Source organism: Mercurialis annua, linkage group LG5, assembly GCF_937616625.2.
Source record: "Mercurialis annua linkage group LG5, ddMerAnnu1.2, whole genome shotgun sequence".
NCBI lineage: Eukaryota > Viridiplantae > Streptophyta > Magnoliopsida > Malpighiales > Euphorbiaceae > Mercurialis > Mercurialis annua.
In genome coordinates, this window is record NC_065574.1 from 42513386 (window position 1) to 42534267 (window position 20882).

At 40.1% G+C, this 20882-nt stretch overlaps 1 protein-coding gene, 1 long non-coding RNA gene and 1 other non-coding gene across 3 annotated transcripts; 2 read left to right on the forward strand and 1 right to left on the reverse strand.

The window, feature by feature from the left end:
• Positions 1 to 542: 542 nt before the first annotated feature.
• LOC126681879 (uncharacterized) lies at positions 543 to 1517 on the reverse strand. Its single transcript, XM_050377435.1, has 2 exons — positions 942 to 1517; positions 543 to 662 (listed from the first exon to the last, which is right to left on the reverse strand). Exons 1-2 carry the CDS (start codon positions 1515 to 1517, stop codon positions 543 to 545), a joined length of 696 nt encoding a protein of 231 aa, XP_050233392.1.
• Positions 1518 to 1738: 221 nt separating this feature from the next.
• LOC126682896 (uncharacterized) lies at positions 1739 to 4469 on the forward strand. Its single transcript, XR_007641554.2, has 3 exons — positions 1739 to 2343; positions 3764 to 3836; positions 4239 to 4469. It is a non-coding gene; the product is annotated as an uncharacterized LOC126682896 (long non-coding RNA).
• Positions 4470 to 8879: 4410 nt separating this feature from the next.
• Positions 8880 to 8986, forward strand: LOC126685221 (small nucleolar RNA R71). Its single transcript, XR_007643332.1, has one exon. It is a non-coding gene; the product is annotated as a small nucleolar RNA R71 (small nucleolar RNA).
• The last annotated feature ends 11896 nt before the right edge of the window (positions 8987 to 20882 follow it).

A 20882-nucleotide genomic window follows, 5' to 3' on the forward strand; every position in this document is an offset into this window, starting at 1 on the left:
GGGCCGCCGGAGTGGTAGTACCGACAACTCTTGACCCGGAGGCGGTTGTCTTCTTCCTTGAACGGATTGGTTGAGGGCGTGGTGGTGGTGGTGGTGGTGGTTCAAGTTCCTTGGTGGGGAGTTTAGCGGAGCTCTTTTTCGATGTTCCGGATTTTCCCATGTTGATTTGTTGCACAAAGGGTGTTTGAATATGTTTTTACTTTGATTTTTGGTGGTGGTTTGAGTGGTGTTCTTGTGGTGGCCGGATTTCTCAAGAGAGGAAGAATGGTGGATTTGGTTTTTGCCAAAAGAGGAAGTCTTTTTAAAGAAGATGAAGAGGTGGGTATGTATTTATGGCAAAGTCATTTGTTTGAAATGGATGTGTGGGATTTTGACAACTCAGCAATCCATGTACTTTGTGTTTCTTGTGAATGGTCGAGATCATGCCACCTCAGCAATCCATGTGCTTCTCTTTTGTGTCTCTTGGAAATTGCACACTTTGACTGAATTCAGAGGGCTTCTCGATCGAGACCTACCTGGGAAAAGGAGTCTCGATCGAGACCCTATTTTTGGCATGCTCTCGGCTTCTCAAGGGAAGTAAGGTCTCGATCGAGAAGCCTAATTCCATGAGCTTCCCGATCGAGACCAGGGCAAAATCTGGGCCATGGTTTCTCAATGCAATCCTACACACCACAACGAAAAACAAATACCCCGGCATTATCTTGAATACAAAACGATAACTGACGAAGAAATTAACAAAACAAAACTAGATTTAACTTAAACAAGGGAAATGAATAAACACAAATAAAACTAACCTCTCGGGAATGCCTCCCGAGTGCGCTTTTTAAGGTCGAAAGCTTGACCGTCAAACAATGAACTCAAGTAGGAGTAGTGAAAGATATCTCATCTTCCACTCGGTTCGTTAAGGGCCCGAGATACGGCTTACACCGGTGCCCGCTAACTTTGAAGGTCTCGCCTTTAGAGTTCTCCAATTCAACCGCTCCATGACTCGCCACATGCTCGATTTTGAATGGACCACTCCATCGGGATTTGAGCTTACCCGGAAATAACCTCAACCGTGAATTGTAAAGTAGCACAAAAGATCCCGCTTCCAATATCTTAGGAGCGATATGGGCGTCATGCCACTTCTTCGTTCTCTCCTTATATAGCTTGGTGTTCTCATAAGCCATAAACCGTATCTCATCTAATTCGTTAAGTTGAAGCAATCGTTTCTCCCCCGCCGCTTTAAAATCGAAGTTCAACTTCTTTATAGCCCAATATGCTCTATGCTCAAGTTCCAAGGGAAGATGACACGCCTTCCCATAGACAATACGAAACGGAGACATCCCAAGTGGAGTTTTGTAGGCCGTTCTATAAGCCCACAATGCATCATCCAATTTCAATGACCAATCTTTTCGGGATCCATTCACCGTCTTCTCGAGAATTCTTTTCAATTCACGGTTCGAAACCTGAACTTGGCCACTAGTTTGGGGGTGGTAAGGGGTAGCGACTCGATGGTGCACATTATACTTCCTCATAAGAGCTCCAAATTGCCGGTTGCAAAAATGTGAGCCACCGTCACTAATAATCACTCTAGGAGTCCCGAAACGGTTCACTAACCCCTTTAAGAAGTTCACTACCACCTTAGCATCGTTAGTGGGTAAAGCCTCCGCTTCCACCCATTTCGAAACATAATCGACACTGTAATATCCTGTATTTTTAAACTTTTTTTTAAAAAATTTAAATTTATTTTTCGTCGAGGTTTAAGTAAAATTTCTTTTATTATTAAATATTTTATTTTATTTTATTTGACGCATTCGTTGATTCGGTTGTGGTTCGATTCGTATTTGGTTTGTATTTTAATTTTTAAAAGAAAAAAAAACAAAAAAAAAACAAAAGTGAATATATATTGCATATAAATGAGCCCATGCATACACCTACTACATTATTTCTCACGTGATTATTATGCATGGAAAGCCCATCATATATTGTTCATGGCCATAATATTTTTAGAAAGCCCACCTTCTTCATTATGAAGTAGAAACTTACAGTTTGTATAGCAGTATGCGTCCTTTTTTTTTTCACTCGACTTCTTAGTTAAACCCTATTCTTTTCATTCGCTTATTCTGAAACCCTAGCCGTCTCTCCCTAAACATCCAAGATAACCAGAAATCACATCATTCATCTTTCATTCGCTTCAAATCCGGTAAGTTCACGTCACTTCCTTCGTTAGTTTAGTTCGATATCGTTCTCGCCGACAAATAACTTGTGTCATTCATTATTCTAGTATCGTTCTGAGATCTTTGCCTTCGCCACATCCATTCTCGTCATCCTCTAACCGCTGGACGTTATTCATCTCGTTTGGTACGTAAAAATCATTCCGTTTGATTTGCCGTTCGGTTCATCGCTTTGTTCATGTTTACTGTGGCCATTTTAAAAATCTATTATTGCCGTTTTTATTAAATTGCTGCTGTCATGTTACTTTTTGTATCATATTATGAACGTAGTAGCAAACCCTTTTTTGCTTGAGCTTGTGTTACTCGTTTCGAGTCGCCGTTTGTTAAATTTTGCGTTGTTGCCGTAGGTTGTTTGTCCTTTAAACAGTGATTGTTATTCATGCTCAATATTATTGTTTTATGGTTGTGATTTTGAGTAGTTGGATTGTTAAGGATTATTAAAATTTGGTCTTGAATATTGGTGTTTCATGTTCTGCAATTTCCTTCATTGAGGAAGACGGTGTGTGCTTAGGCGGGAAGTCCATGTTTCAATCTTATTGGGCTTTGGTCACTTATTGGGTTTATGCTTAAATTAATAAAAGGTTTATTAATCTTGATTTCTATTGGCTGTTATGTTATGATTATGGCAAAAGAATGGTTTTGGTCACTGAATTATTGTGACTTAATTAAAGGAATTCCTAAGCTTATTTATTGACTGTTTTTAATTGATTTTGATTTTTAATCTACGAAATTGATTTCGACTTATTAATTAGCAATTTAAATAATATTATTATTTATAATTTGAAATTACTTTGGACATTAGTATTTTAAATTTAGACTTAATATTAACCGTATTATAAATTAAATGACTTTAAATTTGGTTATTTATTTTGACTACATAAAATGGGAATTGGGGATTTCATTTTATAATTGATTATATTAAATAAAAAAATTTGGATTTTATTTAATTCGAAAGTTTGTCAAATTAATTATATTATTTCTAAGGCATAAAAATAATATTTGAATATTTAAAAATTAAATTAATAATTATTATTAATTATTATTTAATTGTTAAATTGATATTTTTGGCTTAGAATGCCTTTGGAATTAAATTTATATTTTAGCTTTGTTTGTTATTTAATTAATTGAGATAATTGCCGGTAATATTTAATTACTTGAGTTTCAAGCTATTGAGTTCTATTTTGATATTAATTAATATTTTATTTAATATTAATTATAAACTGTGGTTTATAAACTCTGAAATATTAGTTGGGTCGGTTTGGCTTGGGTCACCGACATGTGGGTTTAGCTTGGTAGTTTTGAAAAACTCGGCTAACCCACTATTTGAGGAATTGATTTTATTTATCAATTAAATATTATTTTAATAATATTTTCGGATTGGATTTAAGGCGAACTCAATAGTCTTGAATTAATTACGGCATTACATTTTATTTGAGAATTGTGTTTCTCTGTGATTTATCTGTTTATTTAATTGTGCTAGTCCTATGTGGTGTCTAGTGATCTTAGAGTTAGAGGTCGTACGGATATTAACCTATTTATTATTTTAGACCCGTCGACTGCTCGTGCTTCGGAGTCTACGCAGGGTTAGCTGTTTGCCAAGATCACGTGGATAAGCAAGCAGTGAGTTTGTAGTGCTATTTGCCGCTTTATTAAGTACCGCATCGTATTTTAATATAATAAATGTTTGTGAACTGTTTTTACGGATTATGGATCTGGATTGAAACGAGCTACTCGATAGGCTTGTATCGAGACTGTGTGCACCGGTAAGTACTCTCGAAAACGGCAGACTAAAGTCTTGCTTACGCTGGTATAAATATATGACGAGGATTTGTTCCTGTCCACTCTGGGTTATCGGTATGCTATGTCATACTTACGCTGGGATCATTTCAATACTGTTTTCCATAATCATATTATATTAGTATAAAAATGTTTTGATTTAAGGGTTTTAAACTTAATAAATGTAAATAGTATTGCGAACTCATCTCAGTATATCTGACCCCGTTGTTTTCCCAAATTTTCCAGGTTTATGATTTGAAAGCTGGTCCACTCCGATTCTTTTGATTCTTCGGAGGTTTTTATGTTATTAAACTAGTTTCTGTTTTCGAACTCTTAGACCGCAGTAGAACTAGTTTATTTATTTCATTTGATATTACACTTTGTAATTGTCGATATATTCGATTATTTATATTTGGCATGATTACTCTGGATTACGACATTGTTATATTTAAGCCATGCAGGGGAATATTTAAGATATTTAAGTTATTTATATTAGAACTGTAATATAAATTGCTAGACTTAGGTTGGAGTCTCGGTTGCCCCCGAGCAGTTTTCTGCAGGTTTAAATGGTTAATTGATTTCCGCAAGGCTTGCTACGGGTTTTGGTACAACCATACCCATACCCTAGCGCCGGTCACGATTCATGAAATTGGGTCGTGACAGACACATACCAAGATGTATTGGTTCTTGAATGAAACCGGAAAGGGCCCCATAAAGTCGATTCCCCACACATCGAATATCTCCACTTCTTGAATCGATGTCAAGGGCATCTCATCACGTTTGGATATGTTACCTACCCGTTGGCATCGATCACAATGGTCAACAAATTCTTTGGCATCCCGAAACAACGTAGGCCAAAAGAACCCGCTTTCAAGCACTCTAGCGGCGGTTCTTGCCGATCCATAATGGCCGGCTTCATGACAAGATGATAGAATAGGCATCATTTCTCCCAACGCCACACATCGCCGCAACATCCCGTCTCCACAAATTTTAAACAAGTAGGGTTCATTCCATAAATACCTCTTAATATCGGATAAAAACTTCTTCCGTTGATGCGATGTCAAGTCCGGAGGCATGACTTCCGATGAGAGATAATTGGCGAAATCGGCATACCACGGCGTTTCTACTTCCCGAATCATCATAAGTGTTTCATCCGGAAACCGCTCATTAATCTCCATACCAATAGGAATCGGCTCCGGGTTTTCAAATCTTGATAAGTGGTCCGCTACCACGTTCTCCGTGCCCTTTTTATCCCGGATTTCTATGTCAAACTCTTGCATCAAAAGTATCCACCGAATAAGTCTTGGCTTGGCGTCTTGCTTAGTAAAAAGGTATCTCAAAGCGGCATGGTCGGCGTAGATGATGGACTTTGATCCGAGCAAGTATTGCCGAAATTTATCCAAGGCAAACACTACCGCCAACATCTCTTTTTCGGTAGTAGTGTAGTTGAGTTGTGCTCCCGCCATCGTCCGGCTAGCATAGTAGATCACATGCACCCGCTTGTCCTTTCTTTGCCCCAACACGCAACCCAATGCTTGGTCACTAGCGTCACACATTAGTTCAAAAGGCAAACTCCAATCCGGAGATGAGATAATAGGAGCGGTTACAAGCGCCTCCTTAAGCTTCTCAAAAGCGCCTTGACATTCATTCGTGAATTCAAACGGCGCATCTTTAACTAGCAATCTCGTCAAAGGCCGTGCGATAGATGAAAAATCTTTAATGAATCGCCGGTAAAAGCCCGCATGGCCTAAAAATGCCCGAACTCCTTTGACCGTAGCCGGAGCGACCAATTTTTCAATAACCGCCGTCTTAGCCCTATCCACTTCAATTCCCGCCTCCGATATCCTATGCCCGAGTACAATGCCTTCATCCACCATGAAATGGCATTTTTCCCAATTGAGCACCAAATTTGTCTGCACACATCGTGCTAAAACCCGCCTTAAATTTGCTAAGCAACCATCGAATGAATCGCCAAACACGGAGAAATCATCCATGAACACCTCCATTATATCCTCAATCATATCGTTGAAGATTGAAGTCATACATCTTTGAAATGTGGCGGGTGCGTTGCACAGTCCGAAGGGCATTCGCCGATATGCAAAAGTACCGTAGGGGCATGTGAAGGTCGTCTTCTCTTGATCTTCCGGGAGAATTAATATTTGATTGTAACCGGAATACCCATCAAGGAAACAATAAAACTTGTGTCCCGCTACCCTCTCTAACATTTGATCGATAAATGGTAGCGGAAAGTGATCCTTTCGGGTTACCTCGTTGAGCTTCCGATAATCGATGCATACTCGCCAACCGGTTACCGTCCTTGTGGATATTTGCTCTCCTTTTTCATTCTCCACCATTGTCATACCTCCCTTCTTAGGAACACATTGAATTTGGCTTACCCACTCACTATCCGAAATAGGATAGATTATCCCGGCGTCGAGGAGCTTGACGATCTCTTTGTGCACTACCTCCTTCATATTCGGATTTAATCTTCGTTGCCTTTGAGTTGACTTCTTTGAATCGTCTTCAAGATGGATCTTATGCATCACAATTTGCGGACTTATACCCCGAATGTCGGAGATTTGCCAACCTATGGCTAACACGTACTCCTTCACTACTTGCACAACCCTCCTCTCTTGTTCCTTAGAAAGCTTGTTAGAGATGATTATGGGCAAAGTCTCATTCTCTCCAACGTAAGTATACCGAAGATGAGAGGGGAGTGGCTTCATCTCAACGATTGGAGGCAACTCGGAGGATGGTGGAGTCACACCATTCTTTTTGTTCAAATTTTCCGGCTTAGGTTCCTCTTCCTCGGTGTATTCATCATCCACAACCCCGGAATGAAACGTGACACTAGAAACACTTGGAAGTTCTGCTTTTATAATCTCAGAGGAGGTCTTGATCGAGACGCAGGAGTCTCTATCGAGACCAGGCATAATTTTGCCTTGTCTCGATAGAGAAACCCCAGTCTCGATCGAGACCAGTGGTCCTCTGAGATACCGAGAGCAGCCCTTTTTTGGGTCTTGATCGAGAAGCATAGATGGTGGGGCTTCTCGATCGAGACCTGCCTCTGAATACCCAAAATCATCGAATTTCCTTGTAACTCCCCGGTTTAATGAATCCATATTTTCCTTCAACTGATCCTCCACAATTTCATCAACCAAATCAATCCTCATGCAATCTTCCTCCTCGATAGCATTCCGCATCACTCTCTTCATATCAAACTCCACACTTTCCTCATCAATTCTTAAGGTGAGCTTGCCGGCATGAACATCGATGAGAGCACGCCCGGTGTTCATGAAAGGGCGACCAAGGATCATAGGGCACTCTTTATCTATCGCATAGTCTAGGATCACAAAATCCACCGGAAAGATAAATTTGTCCACTTTGACGAGTATGTATTCCACTATCCCATACGGCTTCTTGAGAGAGTGATCGGCAAGTTGCAATACCATCGAGGTGTGTTTTACCGGTTGATCACCAAACAAAGACCTAAAAAGAAACAACGGCATCAAATTAATACTTGCCCCAAGATCACACAAACAATTTATAGCATTCATATTTCCTATGGTGCAAGGTATAGAAAAACTCCCTGGATCCTTAAGCTTTGTTGGTAGGTTGCTTTGGATTATGGAACTACAATTTTCCGTGAGCGGTATTATCCCACCTTGCTCCCAACTACGCTTGTTCATAATTATGTCTTTCAAGAACTTTGCATATTGGGGCATCTCCCGAAGTGCATCCGCCAAGCTTAGATTAATTTGCAACTTCTTGAAAATCTCAAGGAACTTATGAAACTTTTCGTTCCCTTGAGCTTTCCTTAACCGGCTTGGGAACGGAACCGGTGGTACAAACGGCGGCGGCGGCGGTGGCCTCACATAAGGCTCTTCCACCTCGATAACCACCTCCTCACATTCGTTTGGCAACTCTTGACTTGAACTTGCTATGTCAATCACAACTTGAGGCTCATCCTCCTCAACAACTTGTCTCTTTCCATTGGCTTTCTCAAGGTTTCTCCCGCTTCGGAGCTCTACCGCCTTAACATGCTCTCTAGGGTTGTTCTCCGTAGTAGATGGCAATCCCCCTTGTTGTCTACCTTGAAGCGAAATCGCCATTTGAGAAATTTGAGTTTCCAAATGATGGATAGTAGAAGCTTGATTCTTCTCCCTTTGCTCCATTTTCTCTAACTTCTCTAGCACCTTGGAAAGCACATTTCCCTCATCCGTATTCTTTTGTGGTTGGAATCCCGGAGGGTGTTGAGGTCTACCACCATAGTTGTTTCCTTGCCCTTGATGGTTATGATAAGGGCCTTGATAAGGACCTTGTTGTTGGGGCCTATTTCCTCCTTGGAAAATAGGACCCACTTGTTGATTTGCTTGCACATTGCCTTGGCCCTCTTGATTCCTCCATCCGAAGTTAGTATGGTTTCTCCACCCCGGATTATAGGTATTCGAGTAAGGATCATTCCCTTGGCGTTGACCTCCCACATAATTCACTTGTTCGCTCCAAGTTTGACCCGTGGCATAGCACTCATTACTTCCATGATTGAAATCTCCACAATGCTCACAACCTACTTGGACATATGCAACCGGAGCATTCCGTGGACCCACTTGCTTCTTCAAGGCATCAACTTGACTTTGTAAAGAGGCATTCATGGCTTTCATCGCTTCAAACTCCTTGGATTGGTCAAGTGTCATTAATGCCTTTTAAGCCGGTGGTCTTCTCCTTTCCGAGGACCAAGTGCTACTCACCATAGCCAATTTTTCAATCAACTCATTAGCTTAATCAAGCGTCTTTTGCATCAAAGAACCTCCCGCGGCCGAATCAATGGTAGATCTTGTGATCTCACCCAAACCATTATAGAATATTTGAAGCACATGTTCCCTTACAAGCCGATGATGAGGTACGTGCCTTTGGAGATCCTTGAACCTCTCCCAAGTTTCATAGAGAAATTCCCCCTCATATTGGTAATAATCAATGATGTCCTTTGTCAACTTCGCGGTTCTCCCCATCGGAAAGTACTTGTGAAGGAAAGCTTGAGCAAGATCCCGCCAATTGTGGATTGATGCATTAGGTAGTGATCGAAGCCACAAGCTAGCCTTGTCTCTTAGTGAGAACGGAAACATCCGAAGCTTGATTTGATCGGAGGTGACATTATGGAGCTTGAATGTGTCCAACACTCCCAAGAACTTGGCTATGTGTTCATTCAGATCCTCACTTGGTAACCCAAAGAATTGGCACCGATTCTCTAGGAGTTGAATCGTGCTAGGCTTGATCTCAAAAGTAGCCGTGGTGACCGGTCTTGCAAAGCACCCATAGGTAGCATTATCCACATCCGGGAGGAAGAAGTCCCCCAAAGTTTGTCTTTGTGCTTGATGGCCTTGAACTTGAGGGTGATTGTCCCCTTGTTGCTCTTGCCGATTCCTCTCATCGAGTGGAGGAGGCGGATGTTGCCTCACTCCATCGTCTTGAGGGTGATAATGCTCCTCCTCATAGTTATCATCCCCATGTTCCATGATAACGGGTATATGATTCTCCCTTCTCACACTTCTTTCAAATCTCCCGAGGTTGTCTTGAAACGGTTCTAGCGGAAGATTGGCCCTTCGTGTATTGTGCATACACTATAGTTGATCTCCTACACAAACAACAACAAGCAAACCATGCGTAAATCCGGAAAGAAGCAAAAACAACAAAAGTGATGAAAACAGAAAATAAAGCTAACTCGACCGATCAATAACTAATTTCAATCAATAAATAAACACTCGTCACTCCCCGGCAACGGCGCCAAAAACTTGTTGGGCAAAAAGCGCAACTTGTAATAATCCGGAAGTCGGAATCGATCCCACGAGGAGTGAATCTAGAGCGATTGATGAGAATGAACTTTAGTTGCGATTCAATTCGTTTAGCAAAATAGACAATTGGAATTTGAATTCAAGTATTAATTTAACAATAGCAATTAACTAAACAAAACTTTCAATTAACAATTAATCAACAATTCTAGAATACTAAAGCGCTTAAACAATTACGGATAACTCAATTAATAAAGGGGTTTGGAGGTCGAAACTACGCTTAGGTCATGCAATCAATAGTTCGAGTCTAGGGCTTCAACAAGTGAATCGAGCGTTCCTAAAGCATAACTCCCGCTCTCTCGAGCCTCAAGGAGTTATAAAATCACAAACAAGCCAACTAACCAAGCCTAATCCACTCTCGTGGCACTAAACACGATTAACAAGACAATTGGCGATTAACAATCCACTCTATGGTTTCCTAATTTCTAACCCACTCTCATGGTGTCATTAATTAGGATCCTAATTGATCTATCCAATTAATTAACCTTCTCTCAAAGTGTTAACCAACCTAGAATCATGCTTTAGATAGCTAATCTAAAACAAGCATTAGGGAAATCAATTAGAACAACAACAATAAGCCCAACCTTCTCTCAAAGTGTTAACCAACCTAGAATCATGCTTTAGATAGCTAATCTAAAACAAGCATTAGGGAAATCAATTAGAACAACAACAATAAGCCCAAACCCTAACCCAAATCATACATTTCTAAACTTCATTTCAACCCCCAAACAAAGGAGTTTTAGCCAACCATGGTGAAGATAACAAGAATTACTAATTTATCAACAAACATTAAACATCTATTGCTATTCATAATGAGTAAAAGTCAATTACCTTAAATAGAGCTTGTGTGTAAATAATAGTATTCACTAGATAATGAAGCTTGAAATAATAATAAGACTTGTAGTAGAAGAAAAATCAAAAAGAAACTAAAATCTGGAAATTACTTCTCAAGAACAATAAGAACAATTGTAGATCTCTACAAAAGGAAATAAAAAGTACTATATATGGATTGAGACTAAAAATGTAAAATGTTTTACCCTAAAAACATAAAAGGCCTTATATAGCCAAGCCAAAAGAGGCTAAATGACAAATCCACTAGTACAAAGGTTTGGCCAAAAGGGGAAAATGGGCCCACTAGCACACGGACCCAAAAAGATTTTACTCCAGGTTTTTCTTCATGTCTCGATCGAGAAGCCTTTGTAAGGAAGCTTCTCGATCGAGACCCTATTTTTAGCATGCTCTCGGCTTCTTTTGGAGACCCTGGTCTCGATCGAGAAGCTTAGTACAAGAGCCTTCTCGATCGAGACCTGCCTAAAAACTGGCTTCTCGATTTGTACTCCTTTGTCTCGATAGAGACCTTGGTAAACCTTGGGTCTCTTTCATCTTGCGTTCTAGCTTCCGTCTTTTAGATTTCTTTGATACTTCGCCCTTTATTGACCAAAAACCTTCATAATTGCTCCGATTACCTGAAATTGCACATACACGTAATAAGGCATACAATTGCTTTAAAAACGCATATAAAACGTTCGAAGCGATGCTAAAAAGACTCAAACCGATAGGAGTATTTCACTCCTATCAGGTAGACATGGTGGATGAGTTAATAGAAGAGCAACTCGCAGAGAACAAAGCCATCATGCATTCTATGCCGAGTAAAGAGGAAGATACTGAAGAGGAGGAGTACATTGAGGAACCAATCCTCGAACATTGTTGAAGAGCAAGCATATTACTCCTCCCTCTTCAGAGAAGCCACCAAAAGTGGAACTCAAGACCTTGCCTGCATATTTGCGATATGCCTTCTTGGGAGCTGATGACACTTTACCGATTATCATCAGCAACAAGCTCACCAAGAAGTAAGAGCAGAGGGTCATTGATGTAGTCAAGGGACGTATCGTGGCTATTGGGTGACAGATTTCAGATATCAGAGGGATCATCCCTTCAGTAGTGATGCATCATATTCATTTAGAGGATGAGTCTAAGGCATCTATGCAGAGACAGAGACGACTGAACCCAAACATGAAGGAAGTGGTTCACAAGGAGACTGTGAAGCTGCTTGATGCGGGCATCATCTATCCCATTTCACATAGTTCATGGGTGAGCCCAATTCAGTGTGTGCCTAAGAAAGGCGGGATGACAGTCGTGGAGAATGACAAGGGGGAGCAGATTTCTACTCGCATAGTTACTGGGTGGCGAGTGTGCATTGACTACAGGAAGCTGAACGCCGAAACTAGGAAGGATCACTTCCCGCTTCCTTTTATTGATCAGATGCTAGAGTGGGTGGCAGGACATGCATTTTACTGTTTTCTGGATGGTTACTCTGGGTACAATCAGATCATTATCTTCCCAGAGGATCAAGAGAAGACCACCTTTACTTGTCCTTATGGCACTTTTGCCTATCGCGACATGCCGTTTGGTCTCTGCAATGCGCCTGCTACATTTCAGAGGTGCATGACTTTGATCTTCAATGATATGATTGAAGACATCATGGAAGTGTTCATGGACGACTTTTCAGTCTTCGGGGACTCCTTCGACTGCTGTCTTCGAAATTTAGACCGAGTCCTACAGAGATGCGAAGAGACGAATCTGGTGCTGAGCTGGGAAAAATGCCACTTCATGGTTGAAGAGGGCATTTTTTGGGGCACAAGATATCCAGAGTTGGTATCGAAGTTGACAGGGCAAAGACAGAGGTGATCGAGAAGCTTCCACCTATAACCACAGTGAAGGGAGTCCGTGCCTTTCTTGGGCATGCAGGTTTTTATCGCAGGTTCATCAAAGACTTCTCTTCCATAGCGTGTCCTTTGACTAACTTACTTGTCAAGGACGCAACGTTTTTGTTTACTAATGCCTGTTTAGCTTCTTTTCTCAGGTTAAAAGAAACATTGGTCACTGCCCCAGTCATATCTAGTCCGGATTGAGATCTGCCCTTTGAGATCATGTGTGATGCAAGCGATCAAGCTTTGAGAAGCAGTCTGGGACAGAGGAATGATAAAAATCTTCCTGTAATCTACTATGCTAGTCGCACACTAGCAGGAGCTCAACTGAACTACACTACCCCAGAGAAGGAAATGCTAGCTGTAGTGTTTTCGCTGGATAAATTTAGGCAGTATCTGCTTGGCTTAAAGGTTATCATTTATACAGATCACGCCGCACTGCGATACCTTTTTTCCAAGCAAGATGCCAAGCCTAGGTTGATTCGGTGGGTGTTGCTCCTGCAAGAGTTTGACTTGAGATCAGAGACAAGAAAGGGACAAAGAATGTGGTAGCAGACCACTTGTCGCGATTAGAGGTTCATGAGCCAGTAATAGAAGGTGAAGTCATCAATGAAAGGTTTTCTGATGAGGCACTTATGCTCATTAAGGAGACAATGAATCCATGGTATGCTAACTTCGCCAACTATCTCTCAACTGATATTATGCCTCCTGACATGAGCAGTCATCAGCGCAAGAAGTTCCTCTCTGATGTCAAATGCTATCTATGGGATGAGCCATATATATTCGGAGTTTGTGCAGATGAGATGATTCAGAGATGTGTTGCAGAGGAAGAGATGTTAGCTATTATGACTCAATGCCATTCTTCGGATTATGGGGGTCATTACGCTTCAGGTAGGACAGCAGCACGGGTACTAGAGAGTGGTTTCTACTGGCCTACATTATATAGAGATGTGAGAGACTTTGTGCAGCATTGTGACAGATGCCAGCGGATAGGCAACATTTCGAGACGAGACGAGTTGTCTCTTTCTTCCATTCAGGAAGTGGTGATTTTTGACGTCTGGGGTATCGACTTCATGGGACTATTCCCCATGTCGTGTGGCAACTTATACATCCTGGTGTGTGTCAACTATGTGTCGAAATGCGTGAAAGCAGCTGCTCTACCTACTAATGATGGAAAGGTGGTCATAGCATTCTTGAAGAAATTGATAAATCGATTTGGGGTTCCACAGGCGATCATCAGTGATGAGGGTTCACAATTCTGCAATCGGCACTTTACCGCACTGATGAAGAAATATAATGTTTATCATAAAGTGGCAACCCCATATCATCCCCAGACAAGTGGACAAGTCGAGGTGTCCAACAGAGAGTTGAAGCGCATCCTTAAAAAGATAGTGAATAGCTCGCGCAAAGACTGGTCTCAGAATTTGGATGATGCGTTGTGGGCATATCAGACGGCATTTAAAACTCCAACTGGTATGTCCCCTTACTGACTGGTCTATGGGAAGGCTTGTCATTTTCCTTTGGAGTTAGAGCATCGCGCATACTGGGCGATCAAAGAGTTAAATTTTGACCCAAGACTTTCGAAGCAAAGGCGACTTCTACAGTTGAATGAGCTTGATGAGTTTCGCTTGTCAGCATATGAAAATGCAAAGCTGTACAAAGAAAAGACTAAGAAATGGAACGATGCTCATATTGTGCCTAAGACTTTTACAGAAGGCAGGCATGTGCTAGTGTACAACTCTCGCTTGCTTCTATTCCCTGGCAAGCTGAAATCGAGATGGAGTTTTAAAGTGCGACATGAAGCTGAGCATGGCGCAATTGAGCTCAAAAATGCGAGTGGGGAGACTTTCAAAGTCAATGGTCAGAGGTGCAAGCCGTACTTAAGTTCGTTGACAGACGAAGGACGAGAGTGCTACACTCTTGATGCTCTGAACTGACTCAGGTACTTAGGTAAATGCTAGCGACCTTAAATTAGCGGTATTTGGATTAAATTCCAAATCATTTATGTTTTACTGCATTGTAGTTTTATTTTATGAACTTGTGAATTTGAATTTTGGTTAATTTATTCCTTTATGTTTTAATTTATTCATTTGATGTGCCGTATTTATTTTTGGTGAGATCAGATTGATCCCGGTCTTGGAGTTTTTGAATGTGCTGGTAACAGGAGTAAACTGGACATCAGGTTTGATATCGCAAGGAAATTCACGAACGTGCTCCCAAAACGCACGAACGTGCCGTGCAAAAAACTTGAAAAGCACGAACGTGCATTTCAAAGCATGATCGTGCTTGAGCAGAATAGGGCACGAACGTGCTTTATAATACACGAGTGTGTATCCTCAGCAGCACGAACGTGCACACAGCACAAAGTTACAACACGCAGCGAGCTTTTAGAGGTTTATTTTTCACCATTTTCTTATAATTCCCTAAAACCCATCACCGTTCTCTCCACTTACAAACCCTACCACCGCTTAAGCTCTCAATCTCCACCAATCTGAACCTCCATCTCCACCCATTCGCAACTCTCACCTCCTCCAAACCCTAACTGTTGCACCCTTTAACACCACCACCACGCACCATCCTCTCCACCAAACCCTAACCGTTCCCCCACATCAGAAAAACACTAACTGCTCATCTCCACCACCGTCAAAGCCACCGCCATCTCTGTCAATCCTCTCCATTTCAGGTTTCAATCAGCAATTCAACCTCCACACGCATTGTCATCTCCGGTCAGTCACAAGGCAGCGGTTGCAAGGTCATTTTGGGTCAGTTTAGTAAGTTCATTCATCTTGCTCAATTCCATTACATTTCAATTTCAGCAAGTTTAGGACTATGCCTAGGGTGAAAATCGCTAATTATGTTGAGGATGACGATGACACTAGGGAGATAGGGCAGAGCAGTACGTATGTTGATGCGGAACAGCCGTTAGTGAATCTCAGAGAGCAGTATGATGCTCCGTTTGATATCTGGACAGAGGATGAGGGGCTTTGTATCAGAGCCTCAAAGATAGGAAAATTGTGGTTGCCAGAGAACTCGATTTTAAGGTGCTGAAAAAACTGAAAATCGAACAAGATGTGCAAAAGCATTTGAAGCGGTGGACTTTGACTGTACAAGAGGACGTGAACCATGATACTGTGAAACTCGTGTCACTAGAGTTTTTCACAACTGTGTGTCAGCCAGAGCCTGCAGTGATGACTCTGACCTTTCGGTTGAAAGGAAAGGAATACTCTATTAGTTTAGATTGGATGCGAGCACTTTTTGAGACAGGAGAAGACGGCGTAGGAGATTTACCGACTCGTTTTGAGAAGGATGCCATCTGGAATGAGCTGACAGGGACCAAAATTTAGCACCAGGGTCTCTAACAAGACTCGATCAATCCGAGATCATGCGCTGTAGATCATGCATAAGTGGTATGTGGAGACCATTTGTGGGCGATCTGAGGCCAACAAAGTTCAGAAGGAGGATTTGCTGATCATGAACAGCTTGCTGCACCCAGAGACTAGGACGATCGACATGGGATTTCACATTTTTATGATGATGCGGGATCTTCCTAGCATGACTGTATCCGCCAGGTGTTTGGGTATGGGTCATTTGGTTCGAGAGATTTCTTTGGAGTTGGATGCTTACAATGCTGACGAGCTTGCTGAGATGGAGTTGCGAGGGCCGACTTATTTTAATATTCAGCATCTCAAGGCGACTTTGTCTTTGGATTCCAAGGGGAAGATTCAGTCAGTAACAGAGCAAGGCAGAGGGACCAGAAAAATGGGTTGGTTCAGCATGCCGAGGAAGCAGAAGAGAATGAGGAGGCTACTGAGGTAACCCTAGAGGGGGACGTACCGGTACAGCCACAGGCTCAGGATGACTATCAGAGGAGCATGCTGGATATTCAGAGACAGTTGCTGAGGGAGTAGCGAGCTCACTTCCAGATGCAGAGGGCATATATGTGAGCCACTCATCCAGAGGGCGATTATCCATCGCCGCCTCCACCACCGGAGGATTTCTGAGTTTTATTTTCTTTTCACCCTTTTCACTTACTTTTCAAACTTTATCCTTATTTTTATATTTGTGTGTTTTATGTATTTTTGATGCATTGGGGACAATGCATAGATTAGTGTGATGGTGGGTAGAAAAACTTGTGTTTTCTTTTTATATTGTCTGTTTTATTTGTGTTGTGTCCGTCTGTTATGTTTGTCTGTTATGTCATTTTCTTTTTATAGGGAATGTGACGTTATGATGTTATGACTCTGATATTATTTGGCTTCTAGTGGATATGATGGTCGAATATTATCTCTCTTACCTTTTGTGTTTATTTTTGTTGCTCACATTATGACGATACCGTGCTAGAATGCTTGGAACTTTACTGTTTTTGCCTCCCATATTCAATGAATTGTTTAATCTTAGTTTTTTTATGTCTGAACAACATGTTGTGAATAACTCATAAATAATGTGCCTTTTTGCTGACATGATCTAATAGGACTAAGGTGAAAATTTGTATTTTGCAACTGCATGCTTTCTGTTGAAAGTCGTAAATTAGGGCATAAAAGCTTGACAAGAACATTGTTGAAAATTAAATTTCTGAGCATTTAAACAGGGTGTTAGCAAGTCATGGAGCATAACCCAATTTTTGAGATGATTTTGAGCCTTATTGAACATATTTGTATGTCTCGTTTATTGTGGTGCAAGTCAATACTTGTTAATTCTCTAGAATTTGCCTTGTGTCCGTAGTGAAATTGCAAAATTTGTTGAATAAACTGAAAATGATAAATGGCACTTAGGATTACCCATTTTATTTAGACCACTTTAATTAGCCTACCCCATTTCCCTAATTTTCCCAAGTTGAGCCTTAGCCTTTTTCTTGTTACACCTATGTTTTTACACACTTCCCTTTTCTCTCATTTACCTCTTTCTACCCAATGATTTGATAAATTAATTGATGTATGCAAGGAACTAGTGTGAAGATGTTTGACATCCTCAGCTCATATGTTAGAACGATTATCTCTTATTTTCAATGATTAGTGTTGCCTTTTGAAGTTCAGCAAAAGTAGCAAAACATGAAATCTAGAAAAAGAAAAAGAAAAAAAACAAAAACAGAAATTGAAGCTTAAAAGATGAAAAATCTGAAAAAGAAAGGAACTCGAGGCCTGAAAAGTAAAGAAAAAAGAGATTAAATTTTTTGTTGAGCTTAAGTGTTTAATTGAAGTTCCAAGTGATATGTGAATAATTTGTCAAGTCATACTTACCCTTGTATTTACCTTTATCACACCCTAACCTAAACCCCGTTACAACCCGTTGAAAAGCCCATTTTGATTCTTTTTATTTGATATAATTAGCAGTGAAATTGTGGACAATTGTCAAACTTATGGTAGAATTGCATGTTTTGGCATGAGAGTTCTATTGATTACCCTTAAACACTTGGGTGTGAGAGAGTACCTTGTGAGATACATGCTTCGTGATTTTTTTTACTATCATTTTGGTATATACTTTGTTTTTCCGCTCAGCATTTGTTTTCGCTATTGTTTTGAGATTGTTTGGACTGCCCTAGTGCTCGAAGTGATTTGGACTTTATGTAGGAGTGTGTACATTTGAGTAATCTTGGTGTTCTTAGTTCATGTGTGAGCATTTGTCATTATTATTTAATATTATTCACTTCATGTTGTTTTGCTTAAATGGCTATACGTTGATCGATTCATTATTTAGGGGAGTCTGAAAATATTTTAGTTTCACGCATTGTAGCAAGATTGTCTGATTGGTGTGTAGCATTATTTTGTGTTTGCTTGAGTACAAGCAAAAGGTAAGTGTTAGGATGTTTGATAGGAGTAGAAATACTCCTATATTTAGGTGTGCTTTTAATACGGTATTTGCATATTTGTATTAGTTTTTGAGGTTTATTCAGGCACTTATTACTATTTTGAGTGTTTCAAAAAAATGTGCAAGTATGGCGTAAATTGGAGCGATTTTGATGATATTCAGAGATTGCAAGATGTCGGAATGGTTCAGAGTAGAGTCGGGAAGCAAATAGAGGAATTTAGCTAAACTAGGTAGTGCACGAACGTGCATATTGAAAGTACACGAACGTGCATTATTGCCGAAGGTGCTATTTTGAGAAGTGTAAAGAAACAAGAAATTTGGCTAAGGGAAGTAGTACACGATCGTGCACTTCCATCTAGTGTTAAAAAGCACGGTCGTGCACTTTCGCCGAAGGGGACCAAAGGAGCTGAAAAAGAAGCCAAGAAAATTGGCTAAGTATCATAGTGCACGAACGTGCACTTCCCTGTAGTGTTAAAGTGCATGGTCGTGCACTTTTGCCGAAAGGCATGTTTTTTGAGAAGTTTGAAGACAGAAATATGGCCAAGTCCTATATTACACGTTCGTGCAAGAGGAAGCACGGTCGTGCACTTTTCAGAAGCCACGACATAAAAAGACTAAAAATGTCCGTTTTTAACTCCGAATTCCAAGAAACTCAAAGGGCATTTCTAGGTTTTCATATAGCTCAACCTAATATCAGATTGTGAAGTTAGGAGCCGTATAAATAGTGAGTTTTAACATCGAACAAAGGTTCGCGTAGTTTTATAATCACATAAACCCTAGTTTTCTTAGTTTTCTATTCGTTTCGCAATTGGATTCATAGTTTATTATTGTTTTCTACTACAATTATTATTAGAATCCTTCGAACAAGGTACGATTGATTTCGGTTTCATATTCAGTATTCAATTTAATCTTAGAATGAATTCTTTAATTATTGTTTTTAGTTTATCCATTATTATGTCTAGCTAAACCCTTCTTTGTGGATTATTAATCAAAATTATGTCTGTTTAATTGAATTGGATTTATGGGTTTGTGTTCTTGATGGGTTTTAATTATTGTGCTTAATGCTTAGCCGAAACTGATCACTTAGTCTATGCCAGATGTTTTAGTTTTAGCTCGAGAGAGTAAAATTGGAATAGAATAACATAATTAAGAACGCATGAGTTAATTGTGCGAGAGTGAATTAATGAGTGCGTGTTCTTTGAATTTGCTTTATAACTATTTAATTGATTTATACATAGGTTAGTCATTGTGCGAGAGTGAATAATTAACCTAGTATCAGTTACTTTAATGCTTTTTCCTGTAATTTCTCGAGAGAGAATTGTAGGTGCTTCAGACTAATTCGAACCTCATCAGAACATTACACTTATAATCTAAATCAAGTAAACAGCATAACAGCGATTAATAATCCCTGCTTTTTCCATTATTGTTAAACACCATTTGAATTACAGCTTTAGTTTACTTTAACTTACAATTATTAAATTCTGTCTTTTAAATACACAACAAATCAAAACTTTCTTTTCGGCTATTCGAATCGAGTCTTTTAACTGGTTGTCTTTAGAAGCTTTCTCTGTGGGTACGATATCCGGACTTCGCAGTCTGTATTACAAGTTGGCTACGTACGCTTGCGTATTTTTACCAACATGTTCATCAAGAACCATATCTTAGGAGATTATCTCATGAGAGATTTTCTACAATTCATGAGATTGCAACTCCAAAAAAATTTCGTCACTCATTTGATATTTATGGTAGCGGCTGACTGCGTACTTCTTAGTGCCCGCCTCCTCAGTATCATATTTCCTTTGCAGCGCCTCCCAAATTTTCTTTGCAGTTTTTTCATCATTGTAATTGTCGTACAAATCATCACTTAGTGCATTAAGAATAGAATTCATGCACAAGTAATCATTGGTCATCCACTGTTGTAGTTCAGCATTTTATTTGTCTTTTTCTTCTTCCTCAGCAGCTTCATCAACGACAGGCATATCAATTGAGAAAACAGAAACCACCTTTCTTATGGTTAGGAAGAATTGAATCTTTTGTTTCCATCTTTTGAAATACAAACCTTCAAACCCGAATGGTTTCTTGGCATCAACAGTAGATGAACCGTATGCAGCAACCTCATCGGTATTTATGACAACAATTGTAAAGAGACACGTCTAAAAATTGTTGAAACAATTGCTGAAAAAGAACTGGAATATGATGAGGCTAAGTCGCGGACTATGTCGCTCTCTTTTAGACGTTTTCGGCACAGCTCGATGATGCAAAGTTGACTAGCAACCATTGCCTCATTGGGATAAAAACGCCAAAAATACTGGTTTCACTACACTGTGAAAACAACTCTAAAACACTTTTCTAATAGTGCTGTGGTAAATACAGTAGGATGTAACTCCTAACCCATTAACAAAACTGGGTACCCCTTGGGGTCCAAACCCAAATGAGAAATTCCAAGTTAATAAACTCAATAAACTGAGTTATTTTAAACAATGTGAGAAAACACAAAAACTCTCCATATTCTCATTTCTAACAACAAGGCA

Coding starts and splice junctions, on each gene's coding strand:
- LOC126681879 (XM_050377435.1), bottom strand. CDS start 1,517: ATGAGGAAGTATAATGTGCACCATCGAGTCGCTACCCCTTACCACCCC. Junction 663..941: donor CTAAAGGCGAGACCTTCAAA/GTTAGCGGGCAC, acceptor TGTGGTGTGTAG/GATTGCATTGAGAAACCATG.